The sequence below is a fragment of the Aureobasidium melanogenum genome (assembly GCF_000721775.1).
Source record: "Aureobasidium melanogenum CBS 110374 unplaced genomic scaffold scaffold_31, whole genome shotgun sequence".
NCBI classification, from domain to species: Eukaryota; Fungi; Ascomycota; class Dothideomycetes; order Dothideales; family Saccotheciaceae; genus Aureobasidium; species Aureobasidium melanogenum.
In genome coordinates this window covers 74,507-94,639 of record NW_024470083.1, presented here as the reverse complement: position 1 = coordinate 94,639, position 20,133 = coordinate 74,507, and the positions used below count along the sequence as shown (strand labels likewise).

General features: G+C 51.1%; 9 protein-coding genes across 9 annotated transcripts; 4 read left to right on the top strand and 5 right to left on the bottom strand.

Annotated features, from left to right (window-relative positions):
* Positions 1–285: 285 nt before the first annotated feature.
* Positions 286–1,820, bottom strand: M437DRAFT_59064 (WD40 repeat-like protein; the record flags this gene model as incomplete). The annotated part of the gene is made up of 2 exons (XM_041023512.1): positions 286–395; positions 452–1,820. The coding sequence occupies 2 exons, from the start codon at positions 1,818–1,820 to the stop codon at positions 286–288; spliced, it is 1,479 nt and encodes a 492-aa protein (XP_040875550.1).
* Positions 1,821–2,123: 303 nt separating this feature from the next.
* On the bottom strand, positions 2,124–3,890 carry M437DRAFT_78916 (GLE1-domain-containing protein; the record flags this gene model as incomplete). Its single annotated transcript, XM_041027071.1, has 2 exons — positions 2,124–2,861; positions 2,922–3,890. 2 exons carry the CDS (start codon positions 3,888–3,890, stop codon positions 2,124–2,126), a joined length of 1,707 nt encoding a protein of 568 aa, XP_040875549.1.
* Positions 3,891–5,380: 1,490 nt separating this feature from the next.
* M437DRAFT_59148 (RNB-domain-containing protein) lies at positions 5,381–9,556 on the top strand (the record flags this gene model as incomplete). Its single annotated transcript, XM_041023531.1, has 3 exons — positions 5,381–5,477; positions 5,555–9,464; positions 9,517–9,556. The coding sequence occupies 3 exons, from the start codon at positions 5,381–5,383 to the stop codon at positions 9,554–9,556; spliced, it is 4,047 nt and encodes a 1,348-aa protein (XP_040875548.1).
* A 367-nt stretch (positions 9,557–9,923) lies between these two features.
* On the bottom strand, positions 9,924–10,629 carry M437DRAFT_59006 (2, 3 cyclic phosphodiesterase; the record flags this gene model as incomplete). The annotated part of the gene is made up of 2 exons (XM_041023501.1): positions 9,924–10,155; positions 10,211–10,629. The coding sequence occupies 2 exons, from the start codon at positions 10,627–10,629 to the stop codon at positions 9,924–9,926; spliced, it is 651 nt and encodes a 216-aa protein (XP_040875547.1).
* Positions 10,630–11,043: 414 nt separating this feature from the next.
* On the top strand, positions 11,044–12,900 carry M437DRAFT_59077 (SNF5-domain-containing protein; the record flags this gene model as incomplete). The annotated part of the gene is made up of 2 exons (XM_041023515.1): positions 11,044–12,744; positions 12,799–12,900. The coding sequence occupies 2 exons, from the start codon at positions 11,044–11,046 to the stop codon at positions 12,898–12,900; spliced, it is 1,803 nt and encodes a 600-aa protein (XP_040875546.1).
* A 1,037-nt stretch (positions 12,901–13,937) lies between these two features.
* M437DRAFT_88491 (DUF862-domain-containing protein) lies at positions 13,938–14,733 on the bottom strand (the record flags this gene model as incomplete). The annotated part of the gene is made up of 2 exons (XM_041028845.1): positions 13,938–14,570; positions 14,626–14,733. The coding sequence occupies 2 exons, from the start codon at positions 14,731–14,733 to the stop codon at positions 13,938–13,940; spliced, it is 741 nt and encodes a 246-aa protein (XP_040875545.1).
* A 916-nt stretch (positions 14,734–15,649) lies between these two features.
* Positions 15,650–16,111, top strand: M437DRAFT_59126 (uncharacterized protein; the record flags this gene model as incomplete). Its single annotated transcript, XM_041023526.1, has 1 exon — positions 15,650–16,111. One exon carries the CDS (start codon positions 15,650–15,652, stop codon positions 16,109–16,111), a length of 462 nt encoding a protein of 153 aa, XP_040875544.1.
* Positions 16,112–16,492: 381 nt separating this feature from the next.
* M437DRAFT_69867 (uncharacterized protein) lies at positions 16,493–18,025 on the top strand (the record flags this gene model as incomplete). The annotated part of the gene is made up of 2 exons (XM_041025364.1): positions 16,493–16,517; positions 16,560–18,025. 2 exons carry the CDS (start codon positions 16,493–16,495, stop codon positions 18,023–18,025), a joined length of 1,491 nt encoding a protein of 496 aa, XP_040875543.1.
* Positions 18,026–18,700: 675 nt separating this feature from the next.
* Positions 18,701–19,636, bottom strand: M437DRAFT_59115 (Rox3-domain-containing protein; the record flags this gene model as incomplete). Its single annotated transcript, XM_041023524.1, has 3 exons — positions 18,701–18,784; positions 18,838–19,481; positions 19,549–19,636. 3 exons carry the CDS (start codon positions 19,634–19,636, stop codon positions 18,701–18,703), a joined length of 816 nt encoding a protein of 271 aa, XP_040875542.1.
* Positions 19,637–20,133: the final 497 nt, after the last annotated feature.

The window sequence follows — 20,133 nt, the reverse complement described above, 5'->3', positions numbered from 1 at the left end:
TAGTGCCTTTTTGTCGTTGTAAATCTGTCTGGGGGAGAAGGTGGAAGAGATGAAGTGAGCAGAAACTGAGCGAGCGCAAGGGAAGCCGCATGCAACCTGCATGTGTACAAACGCAGCGCAAGTGAGAACGACTCTTGCCCCTGCCAGATCAGCCTTGATTGAGCGTTCACAACAATGAAAACAGAAAGCGCGGAGACAGCATGTACAGTGCAAACAAAACAACAGTCTCATGGGTATCAATCATCGTTCGTTATCTCCACATTCTACTTAATTCTCTCAAGTCCTTCAGAACTTTTGTCTTCCTAGCGTAGGCTTCCACTCAAGAGGATGTGTTTCAGGTGTGGCGTTCTCGTCCTCGCGCCAGATCTTTATGGTCTTGTCTGCTTCTCCGGTGACTGAAGACTAGTTAGTAATCTTTATTCATCTTGTGTAACGTGATGTGTTGACTTACTGAGGCGCAATCCTGTCTTGTCGAACGTTGAGCTCATAATACCAGCCTCAGCGTCCAGACTACCAGGCTGGGCAATAGAGTCGAGTGACTGGTATTTGTAGCCAGTCTTCCAGTCAAAGAAGGCAGCTGATCCGTTGTCACCACCAGAGAACAGAACGTTATCCTCGTTGACTGACAAGGTGTTGATGATGGCATTGTGACCGTCAAAGTTCTGCATGAAGGCACCTTCTGGGCACTTCCACTGCTTGATCTGACCAGTGGATGCAGATGCGAACGTGAACTCGTGAGGTGCTGTGCATAGCGCTCTCACACCCTTCTTATGATGTGTCAAGACACCCATCGTCTTTCCAGCTGCAAGATCGTACATGCGGACAGTACTATCGAGTGACGATGAAATGATCTGCGGATCGGCTTCTTGTGTGACAATGTCAGATACGGTTTGTTTGTGACCACTAAGCACGTGGATGTTCGATCTTGTTCGCATGTCCCACACACGGACGACACCGTCTCTACCTCCAGTGCAGAGCACGTCCAGAGTAGGATGCAAGCTTAGAGTATAGACACCACTCAAGTGACCATGATAATCACGAATAACCTTGTTGGTTTCCAGATCCCAGCATTTTACTTTCTTGTCTTCGGCGCACGAGAACAGGTATGGATGTCTTGGACTGAAGGCAAGGCCTCGCACGGTTGAGATGTGGCCAGTCAGAGTGAGTTTCAACGTGCCAGAGGCAAGGTCCCAGATCTTGATGGTCCTGTCACCACTTCCAGTTGCGAAATATTGATTTCCCGGTTCTACAGCCAGTGCGCGAACCCAACCCAAGTGACCAGAAATGACACGCATAAGCTTCCAAGGAGCCTTCCAGTCCGGCTTGGGCTGACGTACAGCATCTCTGCGTACCAGGCTTGAGGAGCCAGGCAGGTTTCTTTGCGGCGTAGGACCGTTTGCATTGGGAGGTAGCTTTCCAGGACCGTTTGCGCGCAATGCAAGAGCATTCGAGGTTCCAGTTGCGGTCGATGATGATTGCGCAGAGACTCCTTCGATCATTTTTGCCATCTTTGGGTTGGATGCTTGCTCCTCAGTCTTGGGCTTCTTTCGAAGACTTGATCGCGACGCAGCAGCGCTTGCCTGCTTGGCCGCAAGCACGGGAGGCAGCTCTTTCACGTCGGCATATTCTTTGTCGATTCGCGATCTCAAGGCGATCTTCTGTGCGCGTTCTGCAGGCGACGCGATGGGTGGAGCGATGGCGGGTCGAGGAGAATTGTCGAGCGCTGTGGGTGCGCCAAAGTCGGCGGCGAAGATTTCTCGAGTACGTTTAGCTGATTTGTGTACCAATTCGGTTGGCGCTGAATCTACTGTGGTTGTCATATTTGGTTGTGTATGAAAGATAGGTTGTCGTGATTCCAAGTCCAACTTTCCTGTCGAAACGAACTTCGAGCTTCGTCCCCACATTTCATCACTGCACCATCGCTGAGGGAGAATGATATGGATGAGTGTTTCTTTCTCCCTTCACTATTTCACTGCCACATCAACTGAATATGAGTGGACACTGTCCAATCCTGCTCTGCTAGATGATTCGCCCCTCTTGTGATTAGGGTATAATGAAAGGTTTATTTAGCGACATCATCTATGTAGTCTATGCACCATCCTTTCAGTCAATAATCGCTACATTCATAATGTCAAGCATCTAGTCGTACGCAGCAGTTCTGGTAGTACTACCACTGCGTCTTTGGCTGCATTATCAGGTGCGTCCCTGGGAAGTTCCACCAGTACCTTTCTCAATGCCGCTAGACCTGCCTGTCCATAGAACTTCAAGAATTTTTCGACGTGTGTATCCACCAATCCTTTGAGGACAAGCCAGTGAGTTGGTTGTAGATGCGCCGGCGGGGTATTCGCGAAATAACTTAATGCTCGCCAGTAGTTCGGTGGTGGAAAGGGGTTGTTCGACTTCGACTTGCTGAAGTCTCGCAATGATAGACATCCATACCCTGTAGCAAGGCCAGCCATGCGGCTCTTGTGAATCTCAAGATCACCATCGGCCCTGTCCCAACCTATCCTTTTCCTTCCCTCACTAGTCTTCTCATTGCCATATATTCCGAACAGCACGGGGCACACCACATGGTATTTTGCCAGGAGGATGTCAATCAGCGAAGTGGTGCCATTGTGAAGATACTCGGGCTTTGAAAAAACGGTGACCAACACGATTGCCAGAGCATCGATTGTCGCTATGTTGTCGCTGCAGAATTGATTGATGACCAACTTGGAAATTAGGTTGAGCAAGTACACAAGAGCCAATGGCATGTGTCTCTCCGAATTGTCTGGCGGGTTGGCGAGGAAAGGAGTCACATTGATGGTTGGTTCGGGACGACTATTCAGGGCGTCGTTGAGAGTCTCAAGCACTCTTTTGAGCTGTACACAAATCGGTCAGTTGGTGTTGTACCTCTGACATCTACACAATTCGAGACTTACTGCCGCTCTATTTTTGACCTTGTCAGGGGTAAATTGGCCCATCACCGTGTTGATTTTGCGGCGATGATCGCTAATGCTCCACTGGGGCGCTCGAGATTGCTCGTCGACTGTTTCCCTCATCTTTTTCAGACGTTTGTGGATCTCGAGATACTGCTTGTGCACTGCTTCTAGCTGGGCCGGTGTAGACTTGAGTGCCGATTGTGCTACGGATGCAGAAGACGGTACGGCTATCTGAGTTGTGGGCTTGGAGATGGGCTGCACTGCAGGTGCAGTACTGGGCTGTGTAACAGGAGTCAACGAGGGTTGTGGTTGAGATTGTTGAGTGTTTGGCGCTGCTTGGGCTGGCGGAGCAGCAGCAGTCTTCGCGGCAGCGGCGGCGGCGGCAGCATCAGCCTCTTCTTTTGCTTTGCGCTCTGAAGCCTCATGTTCTTGCTTCCTCCGTAAAGCGTCCGCTTCATTCTGTCGCTTTTGTTGTGCAAGGCGGGCTTCCTGCTCCTGTATCTCTCTTTCCTCGGCCGCGCGTTTTTCCTGCTCCTGTTCTTGTCGTTGGAGCTCCTCCTTTTTCCGTTGCCTCTCGGCCGCTTCTCTGGCAGCTTTTGCTGAGCGCTCAGCTTCAAGTACACGGCGCTCTTCCTCTTCCTTCTGCTTTCGCTCGCGTTCCTGCTTCAGTGCTTCAGTCTCAGCGGCCTCGATAGCATTGCGCAGGATGCGATCGTGCTCAGCAGCAGCTTGCGCAAGAGCTTGTTGGTGTCGACGTTCTTGTTCTGCATCTCTTTCGTCTTGTCTTTGCCTCCAGGCACGTTCCTCGCGGATGTGGAGCGCACCAATCTCGTCAACCAATGTTTCAGAACGACGGGGACTGTGACGATATGGCGAGTTGTGGCTCTTTCTGGCGTATGTGTGGTCGGCGCGAGGTGTGCGCGAGGCAGGACTTGCTGTACCAGCTCTGTCCCTGTGAGGAGATGCCATTGAAGTATGGCGATGCGGACGAGCTGCGAAAAGGGCGTCGAGATTGAGTCGCAGGGGTCGATTGTAGAGCTTGCAGCTGAGCTACCAGGAGCAAAGAGCGACTACGGACAAGCAGGCGGCATGCCCAACGTTGTTGGGGCAGAGAACAGGGCAGCTCAGTCAAGCGCAAAAGACTCCAATTGAAGCATCAAAAGTCACAAGCAAGAAGTTCAAGTGACGGTTTCTTGCTCCAGCTTTTGTCGAGTCATGAAACAAAAGATTCACTGGAAGCCGAGCTCCGAAGCGGCGGGCTAGGCGGGATGAACCAAGAAGTGAAGGACTGACTTCAAACTGCCCCTTTCAATGCCATGTCAGTTGGAGAATCGCGTGATAACAGCGAAGAGTTCATAGAGAGAACAGCATCAGAGCATGGAATGATATGAACAAACAATATACCGGCCAATACGACTGATCTGCCAGGCTATTATTGTCCATCGGCAAGTCAGCAGGTTTAACAAAGGTTTCATCGCGTAATCCTGCTTCGCAAACGGCCTTGTATCCGGTCATACTTGGCAGGATAGCTCCAACATGAGCCAGACAGCAAGGAAGTGGATGCCGCTGTTAGATGAAAGGATAGAACAGCGATTGATTAAGCGATTGATATGCAGTCCGAGCAGACGGATGCTCACAAAACGACCAACAACTCTAGTGCTCCAAGTGTTGTAGATAGATGGAAAGCCCGCAAATGGGTAGTAGTCCTTTGTCCAGTTGTCCACGAATCCAAGCGGCATGACGCATGTCATAGAATACCTGGCCCTCTCCACGTTCAACACCGTCCGTGGACCTCCTCCCGCCTTTCTCCTTGTGCTTTTTCTGGACTTCATATCTACCTCTCTCTGCCCTCCCTCCTGCCCTTCCTTCCCTTTCCGTAACACACTGCTACTGCCTTCTCTCGTCTCTTCAATCATTCCGAGACGTGCAAGTGAGAAAGAGCCCTGACATCGCCCGCCCAACGCTTCTTGCCTTTGGGGAAAGCACGACCTGTGCTCGTCCGCCGGAGCCCGTCCAGGCTTCACCAGTCTTTTCTCGTCCAACACGCACAACCAACACAACCTTACACTCCATACCATCATCTTGCTTGTGGCACCCGCCTTCCTTTAGAAGCAGCTCATCATCTGGCATCTCAACTCTTCCTGATTATATTGCCACCTACACTAATAGAGGCTCGCTCCTACTTGTGCCGTCGTCGTCGTTGTCATAGCTTTTACGCTAGCTCCGAGGTCCACTTCACCAAGTTTAGCTGTCCAGCACTCTAAACTACCATTCTCTCTCGCGTGTTAGGTATCCATCTCTTGCCCGCACCGTACTCGTCGCGGCTGCACTCATCTCTGACGCCTGTCCTGCAGATAGCCTAGCATCATCGAGCTTCTGTCACCCACCCCCACCACTGTCGTCTGACATCCTTCGACCATCCTTCCACGCCGCCTAATCACCTCCTCGACCAAGCGACAATGGATCAGCATGGACAGAATGGCCCATCCGGCCCTGGCGGTCGTCGCTTTCATATCGCACACAGACGTAGCCCTTCTGAGCTCACCCCCTTGATGAGTACGTTATTCTCTCATCCTGCCGTTTGCACCCCGCCATGCTTGTCTTTCGGGGTTGGTTTGCTAACAATTCCACAGTGGAGCAACTCGCCCTCGCCCAGCAGATCGAACTCCTTCAGCAGCAACAGCAGCAGATCGCTGCAACTCACCAACAGTACGTCAACCTGGGCATGATCCAACCCCAGCAGCAACTCCCCAACCAAGCCTTTGCCCAAATGCAAGGCCAGATGCCCAACAACAATGCCTTCCAGTTCCCTCAACAACAGCAACAGCAGCAGCATCTGCAGCTGCCTGGTTCCATGGGTCCACCTACAGGCCACCGTCGCAACCAATCCGCTATGCCCACCATGACCATGGGCCCCCCACCTGCTCCATCTGCCGGCTCTTCTGGTACATTCGGCGAGTTCAGTTTTCCTGGTGCAAAGTCTGAAAATGTCAACCCTAGACCTCGTAACAGTGGTTCAGTCAGTGGTGGTAGCGGACACAGCAGAAGACACTCGCTTGCCTTGCCTGAGGCAAAGAAGGCTGCCGAGATTGCTGAGCAGAAACGCAAGCAGTCAGGCTTCCAATTCCCCATTCCCGGTGCTGCCGGCGCCACGCCCGATCGCTCCGTGAGCCCTGGTAATGCCAGCAATGACATGCCACCCCCTCCCACCAACTTCTCTGCACGTAACTCTGGTCGCGGTGGACACGGACGCAGTCAGAGTCTTGCTGTTGGCAACCAGAGAAACCAGCGTGGTGGTCCCGCTTTCCAATTCCCGCCTCCTGCCGAGATTAACAATGCTCCTGAGCGCCGTGGCAGCCAAGGACATGGAAGAACCCAGTCGCGTAACTTTGATGGTAACTGGCGCCAGCAGCAGCCCACAATCCAGGAACAGCATGCTACCAACATGGGTAACTTCCAGATGAACCAGCATGCCGGAGCCCAGCCATTCCAGCCAGGTCACCGTCAGCGTGGCTCTGTCAACAGCCAATCGATCAGTTCGATCAGCAACTTCCAGTTTCCTCAACAGCCGCAGCTTGTCCAACTTCCTCAGGGTCAGGTCCTCATGCAGCCGAACATGTTTGCCACTCAAGGCTTGAACGCCCTGCAGCTGGCTCAGATCCAGGCTTACCAGGCTGCTGGACTTCAGCCCCCAATTGCAGGTCTTCAAGGACAGCAAGGCGGCCAGCAGATGACCATGCAGCAGCAGCAACAGCAGCGCAAGACTCTCTTCACGCCTTACCTTCCTCAGGCCACTCTTCCTGCTCTTCTCGGCGACGGACAGCTCGTTGCAGGTATCCTCCGTGTCAACAAGAAGAACAGAAGCGACGCCTACGTCACCACCAATGACCTCGATGCCGATATCTTCATCTGTGGTAGCAAGGACCGTAACCGTGCTTTGGAGGGTGATCTCGTTGCTGTCGAGCTTCTTGACGTCGATGAAGTCTGGGGCCAGAAGCGCGAGAAGGAAGAAAAGAAGAAGCGTAAGGACATGACCGATAGCCGCGGTACGTCCATGACCGCCGTCAACGACGCTACTACTCAGCCAGAATCTTCTGCTGCCGAGGGTGGCATTCGCAGACGTGGTAGCTTGAAGCAGCGCCCCACTCAGAAGAAGAACGACGATGTTGAGGTCGAAGGTCAAAGCTTGCTCCTTATGGAGGAGGACGAAATCAACGACGAGCAGAAGCCTCTTTACGCCGGTCATATTGTGGCCGTCATTGAGCGCGTCGCCGGTCAGATGTTCTCTGGTACTCTCGGTCTTCTCCGTCCCAGCAGTCAGGCTACCAAGGAAAGACAGGAGGCTGAGCGCCAAGGTCGTGACGGTGGAAACCAACGCAACCAACCTGATAGACAGCAGGACAGACCCAAGATTGTCTGGTTCAAGCCCACTGACAAGCGTGTGCCGCTGATCGCCATTCCTACTGAACAGGCACCCAAGGACTTTGTTGAGAAGCACCAGGACTATGCCAACAAGATCTTCGTCGCTTGTATCAAGCGCTGGCCCATCACTTCTTTGCACCCCTTCGGTACTCTTGTTGAGCAGCTTGGTGATGCCGGTGATCTTAAGGTGGAGACCGATGCTCTTCTGCGTGACAACAACTTTGGCCCTGACGACTTCTCCGAGGCTGTCCTTAAGAACGTCGGCTTCGAAGACTGGTCTGTGGCCAAGGATGGCGAGGCCGCTTTGGAGTCTCGTCGTGACTTCCGCAACGAGCAAACCTTCACAATCGACCCCAACGGAAGCGAAGAACTCGACGACGCAATCCACTTCAAGACCCTTAGCGATGGTCACGTTGAGATTGGTGTCCACGTTGCTGACGTTTCTCACTTCGTCAAGCCTTCGTCTATGGTTGATCGTGAGGCCAAGAAGCGCGGCAGCGGCGTCTATCTGATGAACCGTACCGTCAAGATGCTTCCTCCCAAGATCAGCTCCGAGATCTGCTCTTTGAGCCCTGGCGAAGAAAGATACACTGTCAGTGTTGTTTTCAAGATCAATCCTGATACTGGTCGTGTCCTTGATGAGGATACCTGGATTGGCAAGGCTATCATCAAGAGTACTGGAAAGGTCTCTTACGATCAAGTCGACAGTATCATCAACGGACAAGGTAATTCTGGGCTCGATGGTGAACGTGCTAGCCAGATTGAAATGCTTCACAGCATCTCCCAGAAGCTTCGTCAAGCCAGATTCGGTGAAGGTACCAGCAACAACCAGCCCCTTCGCTTGATCTACCAACTTGATGATGAGAATGTGCCTGTTGAGCACAACATCTTCGATTCTTCGCCTGCCCACGAGCTGATTGAAGAACTGAGCCACAAGACCAACTCGTTTGTTGCTCAAAAGATCTTTGCTGGTTTGCCCGAGAAGGCTCTGCTGCGCAAGCAGGCACCCCCTAACCCTCGTCGCTTGGCAACCTTGAACGAGCGCATGGCCAACATTGGTGTCGATGTGGATACTTCTAGCAGTGGTGCCCTCCAAAACAGTCTCTTCCAGATCGAGGATGCTGATGTCCGCAAGGGTGTGGAAACCCTTCTGATCAAGGCCATGCGTCGTGCGAAGTACTTCATCCCATCTAAGGCCCCTGTCGATCAATACTCGCACTACGCGCTCAACCTGCCTCTGTACACTCACTTCACAAACCCTTCGCGCCGCTATGCAGACATTGTTGTTCATCGCCAGCTTGAGCACGTCCTCACCAACGGTGCTGTAGAGTTCACCGAGGATGTTGAGGCTTTGGCAAAGACTGCTGAGACTGCAAACACAAAGAAGGACTCCGCTCACGCTGCACAGGAACAGAGTGTGCATATCGAGTCTTGCCGCGCCCTTGACAGAAAGAGCCAGGAGCTTGGTGGTGATCTCATCAGCGAAGGTATCGTCCTTTGCGTCTACGAATCAGCCTTCGATGTCTTGATTCCTGAGTACGGTTTCGAGAAGCGTGTTCACTGTGACCAGCTTCCTCTCAAGAAGGCCGAGTTTGACAAGAACAAGCGTCTGCTTGAGCTTTACTGGGAGAAGGGCGTCCCATCTTCTGCATTCGTCCCCGAAGATGAGAAGCCTAAGGCTAGCCGAGCTAACAACTGGTCTGCAGCCGCTGCTGCTCGTGACTCTGCCGCTACTCGTGCAAAGGAGGAAGAGACTCAGCGCAAACAGATGGACACTGCAACCATCTCTACCGACGATGCCGATGCTCTCTTCGATGACGACGACGATGCTGTTTCCGAGATTACTGAGCAGACTGCAGGTGTCTCTCTCAACACAGACCGCAACACCCAGAGCATGCCTCCTTCGCCCACTCGCAACGGCATTTCTTCTCAGCAGGGTCCTCAACGCACCAAGTCAGACTCCAAGATCCTACACACCACACCTGAGGCCAAGCTCAGCAACAAGGATAAGTACCTGAAGCTGTTCAGCCTTCGCGAGTCAGATGGCAACTACATCCAGGATGTCAGAGAGATGTCGAGAGTGCCAGTCATCCTTAAGACGGACATGACCAAGAGCCCGCCGTAAGTTTCATATTCTACCCAAGCCGATCACAAGATACTAATTGAATTGCAGATGCTTGACCATTAGATCGCTCAACCCCTATGCCCTGTAAATTATCATTCGATATTATCTTGCACGGCTGAGCATACACGACAACTTTGGACGCTTGCTTCGAAGCAAAAAAAAAAAAATGACATTCTTGTCAGATGTCACCAACGCAATTGCATTCTTGCATATGTATCAACAATTCTTAGGTGAGAGCCCGCGAACAGATTGCTGAGTCGGGGCTAGAGACAACAAAATGAAGGAGGCTCGCACACACAAAAAAGACCGGAGGCAGATGGTAGAGGGCTTTGTAGATGGACTTGGGATTTTTGACGATCCGCAGCGATGTTTCATTTTTTGTTATGGTTGATTCTTTATTAGAGTAGTCATTACGCTCAGCATGTTATATCAATTGCTAGCGAAAATGATATCAATTAATCATCGAATCTCGACTTTGACCATGGCCATTCCCATTTGATGTAGGGTAAGGCTCTTGTAGCGATGGGATGCCATTGATCGATGGGCTTGCTTGTATCGACCAAGATAATGTTGCCTCCAATGGCGACAGAACCGTCATCATGTGCTTCAACACTGCGGCCAGCCTTGCGGCAATCCTCTTGTATCTCCGGGACGAGTTTTTCAACCTCAGCCTTGGGGAGATCGGCGCTGAGCAGGTCTCAGCATTGGTGTCAGTCAATTGAGAAACAAACACAGGACTTACTACATGAGCGAGAGATGAGGCAGATATTCGTCACGAGCCCAATTCTCGGCCTTCTTCTGGTCACCTCCTTCAACAGCCTCTGCACGGCAAGCGGAAGCTAGCTGTAGCAATTGAGTACTTTTGCCGGCTCTCAATGTCAACTTCTTGACGAAGGCATCGCCAGGTTCGAGCAGATCTACAGTGACGAAGACAGGGTCGTGCTGGTCGCCAGAAGGTAGATGGAGACCTCCCAGCCAGGCTTGAGGGTCAGAGCCATAGAGGGACTGATCGATATTTGAGGTTATGGTAACATGAGGGATGAAGTCATGAGTCTTTGTGTTTGGGAAGTGAGGGGGTATCGTTGAGGATATGAGGGTCTGGAGAGCTTTGGAGAAAGAGCTGTCCTTGGGTGGGATGATCCAAAGAGATGCACCGGGCATGTTGGTCGACTGAACTTGATAATAGACAATGTAGAATCTCAACAGGACCTGCAATGATATAAAAACACAAGGCACGGTGGTTGGAAGGTGATGATGATGATGAGATGATGGAAAGATGGTATGACACGTGATTGCGGAAGTTCGCGAAGCCGCGTCGTTGTTCGGAGGGCTGGACACAGATCCCTTGGTGAAGCTGTACAAGTTTATTGATCACTCACGAACAGGCCACTTTCAGTGGATACATGGGGATCTGGATTGGACAAACACGATCGCATACCTCTCTGGATGAAATAAGCGTATTTTGGAAGGAAAGCGACGCTCAGCGCATGGATTGAGACGCGACATCGACACGACGCACGACGACTGGCTTGTTACTCCTCCACACAGCCTATCCAGCACTATACCATCGACATCATGTCGACCTTCTCCCTATCGAGGACTGAGAGTCCACAGGCCTTCGTCTCGAGTTTTGCCCCGCGCGTTCGCACATACCAAAACTCGCTCTTGACACCGGCCATCCAACCGCAAAATGCCATCCCTCCTCTGCGCACGACAAAGCGCGGCACCACTGCCATCAACTACTCCGAGGACTTTGAGAACGACAGTCTAGTCGAAGATAGCGACGCACCCCGAAGACCAACCGGCCTACGCAGTCTGCGCCAGAACGAGTCCCAGACCGTCGTTACTACCGGACCCGTTCAGTCGACTGAATTAACAAGTGCCGTTGATGTTCAAGGCATCTGGCGTGAGTGGATGGGCAAGCCGAAGAAGGCCATGACAGAAAGACAGGTCATGCTGCAAGCACAACTTCCTCTCAACCTCGTTCCTATCCGCATCGACTTGAGCGTCAGTCCTTTCCAACCAGAAGCTCCTCTGCCCAAGCCCCAAATTGGGCGCGACCTCGGTGTTGACGAAAATTCGCCTGCATACAAGGCTCCCGATATCACTCCTGAATTTCGCATCAAGGATAGCTTCCTTTGGAATCTACACGAGGCTCTCATGACCCCCGATCAATTCGCCAAGGTCTTTGTTGACGAGCTGGACTTTCCCTTGGAACGTCGTCCCGCTCTAGCAATCCAAGTCTCTCAGCAGATCCGCACACAACTAGAAGAACATGCTGCCGTCGTCATGCACCCGCTGTTCAACCCTACCCCCACCACCACCACTGAGACTCGCAACATCTCGACACGCCCTCCCCTCTCACGCGAAATCTCCTCCACACCCTTCGCACAAACTCCATCTGCACAACAGCCGCAAACAAATGGTGTCAATACTCCTAATGCCGCCCAAACACCCTTGCCCAACGACGCCAATGTTTCAGCCGTTGCTCAACCTCTACCACCCTCTTCCGTACACAACCCTGACGACGCCCACCGCTGCATCATCTCGCTCTCGATCAACCTTATGAATAGACTTTACACCGACAAATTCGAGTGGTCACTTATGCACCCGGCAGGCTTCCCCGAGATCTTCGCCAAACAGACCTGCGCCGACTTGGGTCTATCAGGAGAATGGGTCCCCGCACTCGCTCACGCCATCTACGAGGCTGTCTTGAAGCTGAAGAAAGAATACTGTGAGAACAACGGTTCATTGCTTGCAGTCATCGGCAGTGGTATTGATGCTTGGGGTCAAATCGACAACGAGTCTGCAGAGGTACATGGCGATGGTTCACTGGCAATAGGAGAAGCCGCTGGCTGGCGCTTCGACAACGACGATCTAGGAGCTGAATGGCAACCGCGTGTTGAAGTATTAAGCAAGGACGAGATCGAAAAGCGTGAAGGAGACCGTGAACGCCAGATTCGCAGACAAAGACGTGAGATGGCTGCACGCGCTAACGCTGGATTTGCACCACCGCCTGCTTTGGCAAATGACTACTTTGGTTCCCAGTCTGGTGCTGGTGATGAGGAGAGAATGGGCAGAGGCGAGAGAAGCAAGAAGAAGAGACGATTCCGCAGTCTGAGTCCTACAGGTCGTGAGACGCCTGACTTTACTGCTGCCTTTGGTGGTGAGCAAGGCAAGCTGACCGAGGCTGAACGCCCCGTCTGGCAATGCAGTCATTGTCGCATTGGTGGAAGTGCTGTCTGGGCTGTCCGCGACGGTCCTAATGGATCTAGAGTAAGTTTCTGCATGGTCTCGAGTACTTGTCACGACGCTAACAAGCTCTCTCAGTCACTCTGCAACAACTGCGGTCTTCTGTACGAACGCGACAAGCGTCTGCCACCCTGGGCTAAGGATCTCTACCTGGTCGAACAGCCCAAACCCAGCAGGTAAGCCTTTCCAACCAGCTGCCCCTTTCATTTTCTTAATTTGCTAATTTCAACTCTATTAGACCTGATCCTCCACCACATGCTCACCACCATGCCTCTCTTCCTCACACCCCTTCTGGCTTCATTCCAAACCCTCACCGCCTCATAGAAAGGCACGCCTCACAGAACGGCCACAACAGCCCTCAACTACGCCAACATCTCTCGGACCTGCCAGATGCATACGCAGCAACCGTGCGCGGAGGCGGACCCAGTATGTTCGAAGACTACGCCGTCGAAGGCGAAGACCTGGACTGGACCAAAGTCACGGACCCACGCGAGAGAAAACGCCTACAGAATATCATCAACGGCAGAAAGTATCGCGAGAGAAGGTTGGCTGCTGAGGCTGCTGCTGCCGCTGCGGCGGGTGCTAGTCCTGCGCCTATGAGATAGGATCAACCGCGAAGGGATTCACACGGAGCAGCAAGCAAGCTCAGCTCTGTGCTTTATCAGTCATGATCAATTGGGAAGGTTCACTTGAGGCTGCGGTTTTTCGAAAAATGAGCGAGAAACATGGAGTGGGAGAAGAAGGCTCTTGAGAATGCTTCTTTTTGCTTTTGATGGTAGCATTTTTGGAATGGGACGGTTTCGTCTTTGCTAAAAACGATAGACACCTTGATGAGTTTCTTCCTATGAAGGGGTTTCTCACGAAGCATTACAATACCACTTCTACTACCTTTAGATAGGTACACCATACGCCTTTCCCAATATGCTGCCTTTTGATTCTTCTTCCCTAACCCGATCCGCGTGCATCCGCCTCTCATTCTCTCGTGCCTTCATTGCATTTCCCTCGTTTTCGTATCATGGCTGAGGATAGATGTCTTGATTATACCATGACTCTGTTCTCAGACAGACGCCTCAGATATACTGAAACTTCTAGAGGATGCGCCGTGCTGTATGCTATGTGCAGGAATATGCAGATCTTGGTGTGCATCACTTTGGATGTGAATGTCTATGTCTTGACGACACTTTGTTGCTTTTCTTACTGCGCCAGTCCAGGCACCGTCATCTCTTAGGCATCGGTGCCCTCTCGCTGACAGGCATTTCTCTGCCACTAGTGTCTTTGACAGAAACAAGTCGTGGCGGCGGCGTCTTGTTTCTGGAAGTAATGCGCTGATTGCTGACCTGGTCGCGGTTTCTTCTTTTGTCTCGAGGTAACATGGCTGCTCTCTCATCGTCATCATGGTCTTCCTCTTCCTCGTCAACCAGTTCTCCATCTGCGGTTTCATGGTCGGGCGGAGTGATCCATTCTTTAGGGACGACGCACGGCAGTGCAAGACCAACGCTAGCAGCTCTGTTCAACCACGCAGGTCCTGGTCTGCCAGTCAATCTCTCACATAGATACGAAGAGAAGTGGTTGCAGTTGTTGCTGAGCAGATTGTACTTGGTACCCTGGAATATCCTCGAAGTGTCGTTGATTATGTCGGTGATTTCTTCTTGGGACAAGACGGAAAAGCCGTGGAGGATTTCACAGCGAAAGGTTCCACCTGGTGGTTCGAGTTTGGGTTTTGTCCAATATACTCCGCTGACGCCTTTGCGATCATGGCCGCCATATGCATATTCTCGTTCGTTGATGACGACGCCGGAATGTAGTAGGGAGCCGCCGAGGGTCCAAAGAAAATTGGAGAGACGACCTGGCTGGTTTTTGTTAGTTCAGTCGAAAGCCACAGTGGAGGACAAGAGTTAGCCTCACTGGTAGGAGGTCGTAAACATGAATCTTGACTTCGGTCTTCTGAGCAGCCAGAGATGCACTATGCAGCGATGACGACTGTCGCTTGTGCTTTGAGGATGACGGCGTCATGGCAATTGATGCGCTGGAAAAGGATTTCTGAGTTTTGGAACCACGGGAAGCGTAAAAAGGACACTCAGTGACCGGCAAGCGCCTGAAATATATAATGTGCAAGTAGTGAACCAAGGCGGTAAGCTGACCAGAGATTAAAGAGGCAGTCGCGTCCCAAGGGTCCTCGAGGGTCCTCGTTCACATCATGGTGGCTGCCCCGCACTCTTCTTCAGCCGCAAAGGCAAGGGCTGGCCATTTTTCTGCCATGTCATGAACAGAGTACAAAAGTTCCTTGCCAGGCTGTCAATTGTGCATATCAACAAGAAGCGTCGTCTTATAGAACACTCATGCAAGTCATCACGTGTGTCTCAAGACCGGCAGAAGACTAGCCGAAGAGATGGTGGACGCCCAATGTGCGCACAGACAGACAAGACAACAATAGGAAAACAAAGCTGTCTTGACAATAGCAAGTCCCTGTATTCAACACCACACTCGGCACGGCTGTACAACAATCGGCTTCTCCTTCGGCCCGAGTGTCAATAGACTCCGACAATAGGAACTGCAATGCTGTTGGGAGGCTGACAATACGATGGCTTACGCGCCTACCACATCGCGTCATGTGTCCCTTCCTATTGATGTACTAGAATGAATAGACCTGCAGTAGGTACTTGAGTAACTGTCTCGTGTTGTCCTTCTATTGTCCTCTCGATCCGTTTGTTGTTTGGTGTATCTGTTCGACTACTCATCCAACCATAAACAAGAGACTTCAAGAAGTTACTCTGCAACAACCAAATCATCCTGCTTCCATCGTCCGTTTCGTCCAGAAGCTTCTCATACCCTCTCCAGCAACAGCGTGTTGCACCTTCCCACACTTACATACTCCATCTCTCTTCTACAAGATCAACTTCCTCGAGAGTCATTCTCCACAACCATCATCATGGATTCTTTCGTGCACTCCTGTCACAAAATCATGCTCGAACGAGCCTCTGCAGAAGAAGATAGCGAGCGCCACCCTCAGGAACTCTCGGACATTCCTCCACCTGCCTACTGCGCTGAAGAAAGCTTGACCGATTTGGAAGATGAAGAAGAGGATGAGGACCCATCACCAGTCACATTGATTCTCAACGCCGATACAAAAGTTCAAGGCACTGGCAACATGATCGCAACACCACCACTTGCCGACGCAGCCCGCCTCTCAACACTCCTTCTCGCTGCAGTCCAAAGCCTCAATGCTGCAAAGACCAGTGCTTCAGAATCTGGCTCGCCTACGCCTGTATTGCAGGTCAATCTCACCATCAACTGCGGTATTACTGTCGTTGGCGACAAGAACGTCATCGGCTACAAGACACAGGCTGTTCTACCAACCACTTCCAAGAGAAAGATGACTGAAGAGGTATAATCTCAGCCTTCACCATTCTGCTCAATCCAGCATCACTAACACACCATCGTCCAGAATCCCGATGATGCCCCTGAAGCCAAGAAGGTCAAGGCTCAGTAGGCACATTCGCTGTATGAAACACAATGTGACAAAGAGACACATTGCTTTCCTTTGAGATGTCCTTTGATTTGCTATGAATGAATGAACTGTTTCCCTTTGACCATCGATACCGTCCATTGTTCTTGACCAACTCGGGGCTCCTCCTCAAACAACCTTTGGCTGTCAGACGCCTTCAAAGATGGTACATAAATAGCTCTCAAGATATTTTTAGCCCTTTCTTACGAAATCACATCTCGCAAAGACGAACAAAGAACATCAACACTCCCAATACACCACACCAAAATGTCCTTCACAGCCAAGACTTCAGGTAAGTCTACATTTGGTGTTGAGCTTGAATTTCTCGTCCTAGTTCCTGGCGAATATAAATATGCGGCTCACCAGGCAGTTTTCGAGATCTTCAAAAACGAGCTTGTAACACTTCCTTGCCCCTTCAATTGTGAAGTGGGTCAACATTACTTCAGACTACCTTTTGACAACGAACCGCCTTCCTTCTGGGAACACAATGACTCGGACAACGACTATAAGTTCTGGGTTGTCACTCGTGATTGCAGTGTCAAGCTGACCAACGACGAGAAGAAGTATTACCCTGACGATTCCGTAGTCAGTGATGTGGAGATACCATCTCGCATCCTCGATTTCAACAACCCTAGCCCTTGTCCACATAATCAGACTTGGCCTTGCAATGGTCAGCCATTGATGTGGGACTGGCGTGACGAGATTACTGCAATTATCACTACTCTAAAGCAGAACTTCAACAAACCTGGCTTCACAGTCTTTGCCAATGAGACTTGCGGTCTGCATGTCCACATCGGCCGTGACAGATTTGGTTTCAATCTCAACACCTCCAAGAACATCATGGGTATCTTTACTGCCTTTGAACGATGCTTTGATGCCTTGCTCACTATTGACAGGATCTCTGGTTACGAGGAGGACGACCGCATTGTCTTACCTGCTTTGGAAATGGATGATCCAAGCAATTCGATCGTCCCCTGGACACCCTCTGCTGGTTGGAAATACAGCCTTCCCCTCTCTATCAGGCAATTTGAACATCTGGCTCACGACTTGACGTCTGCCTTTGAGTCCTCCGACTTCTGTCAATTGGAAACGCTTGTCAAACACGGTGCCTCTGTTCCGTACTGGCTGTATCGCCTTTACAACACCACCAACTTCCAGGAACTAGGTGAGTACAGCACAGCACACCAATCGTGTATCAATCTCGAGCACTTGGTCTACAAAGATACCAAAAAGCCAACCATAGAGATCCGTCTACACCCTGGCACTCTAGAGGTCAACGAGATTCTCGCCTGGATAGATTTATTATGCAATCTCTCTATCTACGCAGAGATTACCTCCACCACTTCTGTTAATGTTACCCTTGAATCCGCTCATGAAAACCCCTCACTCACCATTGTGGATATAGCAAGACTTGTCAATGCTTCTCCAGCTACAACCACTCACTATACTAATTTCCTCTCTGCTGAATATTCATCTCAACGCTGTCGACAAAACACTTCTTCTCAACCCGACGACTCCCTCACTGCTCTGTACAATTACAACGCAACTCACAGACTGTCTCAGACATCTCCTTCTGCTGTCTCTGCTCGTATAATGCAAAAACTGATTTCTGGTCGCTATGGCCAGTTCTCTTCGTCCTTTTTGAAGAAATCTCTTCCCGAAGTGGTCAGAAATGCAGCCGAGAAAGATGCAAAGTTCTTGAGCAACGATATGGATGAACAGAGTTGGGATGAATGGTCCTCTGCAAATGAATCGTTGATTGAGAAAGTGGTGCAGAGGAGAAATGGTAGGGGTTATTGATTTGGTCTTTTGCTTTCTTGCATTTTTTTCTTGTCTTTGTTAAAAGCGTCAACTCGAATGCATTTATTTCCTCTTGTCAACTTACTACTATATTAAACATGATTCAAACAAACGACAAACACTGTGCCTTGAAACCTCACATAGTTTCTCATGTAGTCTATGATCTTTGTCATTGTTCTCTTTTTTTTGGTTGTCCATTTCTGTCAAAAAGATCTTTATATCATAATCTTGGAATACTTGAATTAGACGTTGCCACATCACAACCAGCATCCATCGTGATAAGGCCTTCCTTTGGTCTTTTCTCCCCTCTGCTCATTTTGTTCTTGGTTCAGAATGCAAGAAGAGAAAGTCAATTCCTCCTTGTGAACCACTTTTCGTTCGTGTTCTTCTTTTGTATCCGATGAAAAGCCAATATCCCATCCAATTAGTCGACGCCTGCTAAAAACACACCCATCCAGCGCGAAGCGTCCTATTTTGTAGTAACGCCAGCAAGAAAAAAAAAAAGCAAAAGGCAAAAGCCGAAGTTTGGGGGTATGCACGGAAAATTTGTTGGTACAGCAAAGTGGACCGCAATAGAGATAAAAGAGATGGCGATGGGCAAGTCCGTTCGCCGTGTGGTATCGTAGGGGTTCCGTATAGATGGAAAGGAGAGGGGGGTCAATATATAGGATGGGGTCATGAGCTTTTGACGCCGACACCCAGCATCCCGTTGTTGAAGGACGATGAGCCACCAGAAGCTTCAAAGTTTGTAGGAAAATCCTGTCCAAAGTAATCAGCAAAAAGGGAGAAGAGTTGTAAGAGGATGATCATACTTTTCGGCGCTTCTTGGTGGCAGAGTTTCGCTTGTCGTCCAAGCCACCAGTCGAGTAGCCATCATCCTCTTGGTAACTCTCATTGTAACCAGTGTAACTACTCTCATCGTAGCGGCGCTTCTTGTTTGAGCGGTCCGGACGGATGCTATTGGGGTGAGATGCGCGCGGTGAAGCAGGAGCAGATGCGCGCATGGATGAAGCCTGAGCCTTGAGCATTTGCGGATGGGCGGCCATCTTGTTTGCAGGCTGGGAGGGAGTCTTGTTGCCGTCGTCGAGGCCGAGAATGGCTTTCCATTTATTGTGCTCTTCAGCAGGGAGGGTGCCAGGATTCATAGTCAAAGCACGACCCAGGTTGGCCATGAGGGATGACGATTCTGCCTTGTCGAGTTCTCTGCCGTGGATGCGCTGATCATACCACGATCCTTCGTCCCATTGCATGAAACCACCCAACTCGCCTGGGATATCAGTTGGCTTGTTCTTTCCACTGAGGCCGAAATTCTTGACCTTTCCCTCGTAAGACTTGCGCAACTTGTTGATCTTCTCGCCGGTAACGGGATCTGTTCGTCGAACCGAGTTGGCGATGCTTTGCAAGCCGTAGAGGTTGATGAGATCTTCATTTGGATGAGGTCGCGAGATAGGATGAGCTATCCGTGGACTTTGTGTTAACCAAATAAAGCACATTTGAACAAACAACAAGGGGTCAAGCCTTACGGGACTGACAGAGCAGCGGCAGAGCCGGCCGCGATGACGGTGCCTGGACGTCGGGCATGTCGGTATCCATGTCGGGGAGGGTGTTCATGTCAAGGGTAGGATGCGAGTTGGTCGGAACGTAGGACGACGGCGGCGTAGGAAAGGATTGGTCTTTGCCATTATGCGCCGACGAAGACATGCGCACCGACGCAGGCGAGGGCGGAGTGTGTGGTGCGACTGAGACAGGCGCAGGCTTGTGAATCACGGGCTGGTTCTGGTAGTAATAAGGCGGCGAGACGGGCGACGTCGGCATACGGGCGACGATACGTCGTCGGCGGGTAGTATCGAAGAGGATAGAAGATGGGGATGTCGATGGCGGCGCTGGCAGTGATGATGATGATGAGGAGGAGGGCTTGTCCGGGTGGGTCAAAGGAGGGTGATTGCCGGCGTCTTTGTTTGCTCGCTCTTCTGTGCGTAGGCGTGGGCGTGTGATGGAGAACTAGTAAAAGCCTGCTTTGTTTAACGCCCTACGTTCATGCGCTGTCACCGTCCGGCGGATCCAAGTATCTTGGTATGTGTGGATGGCGAGAAGAGGGATAAGTCGTG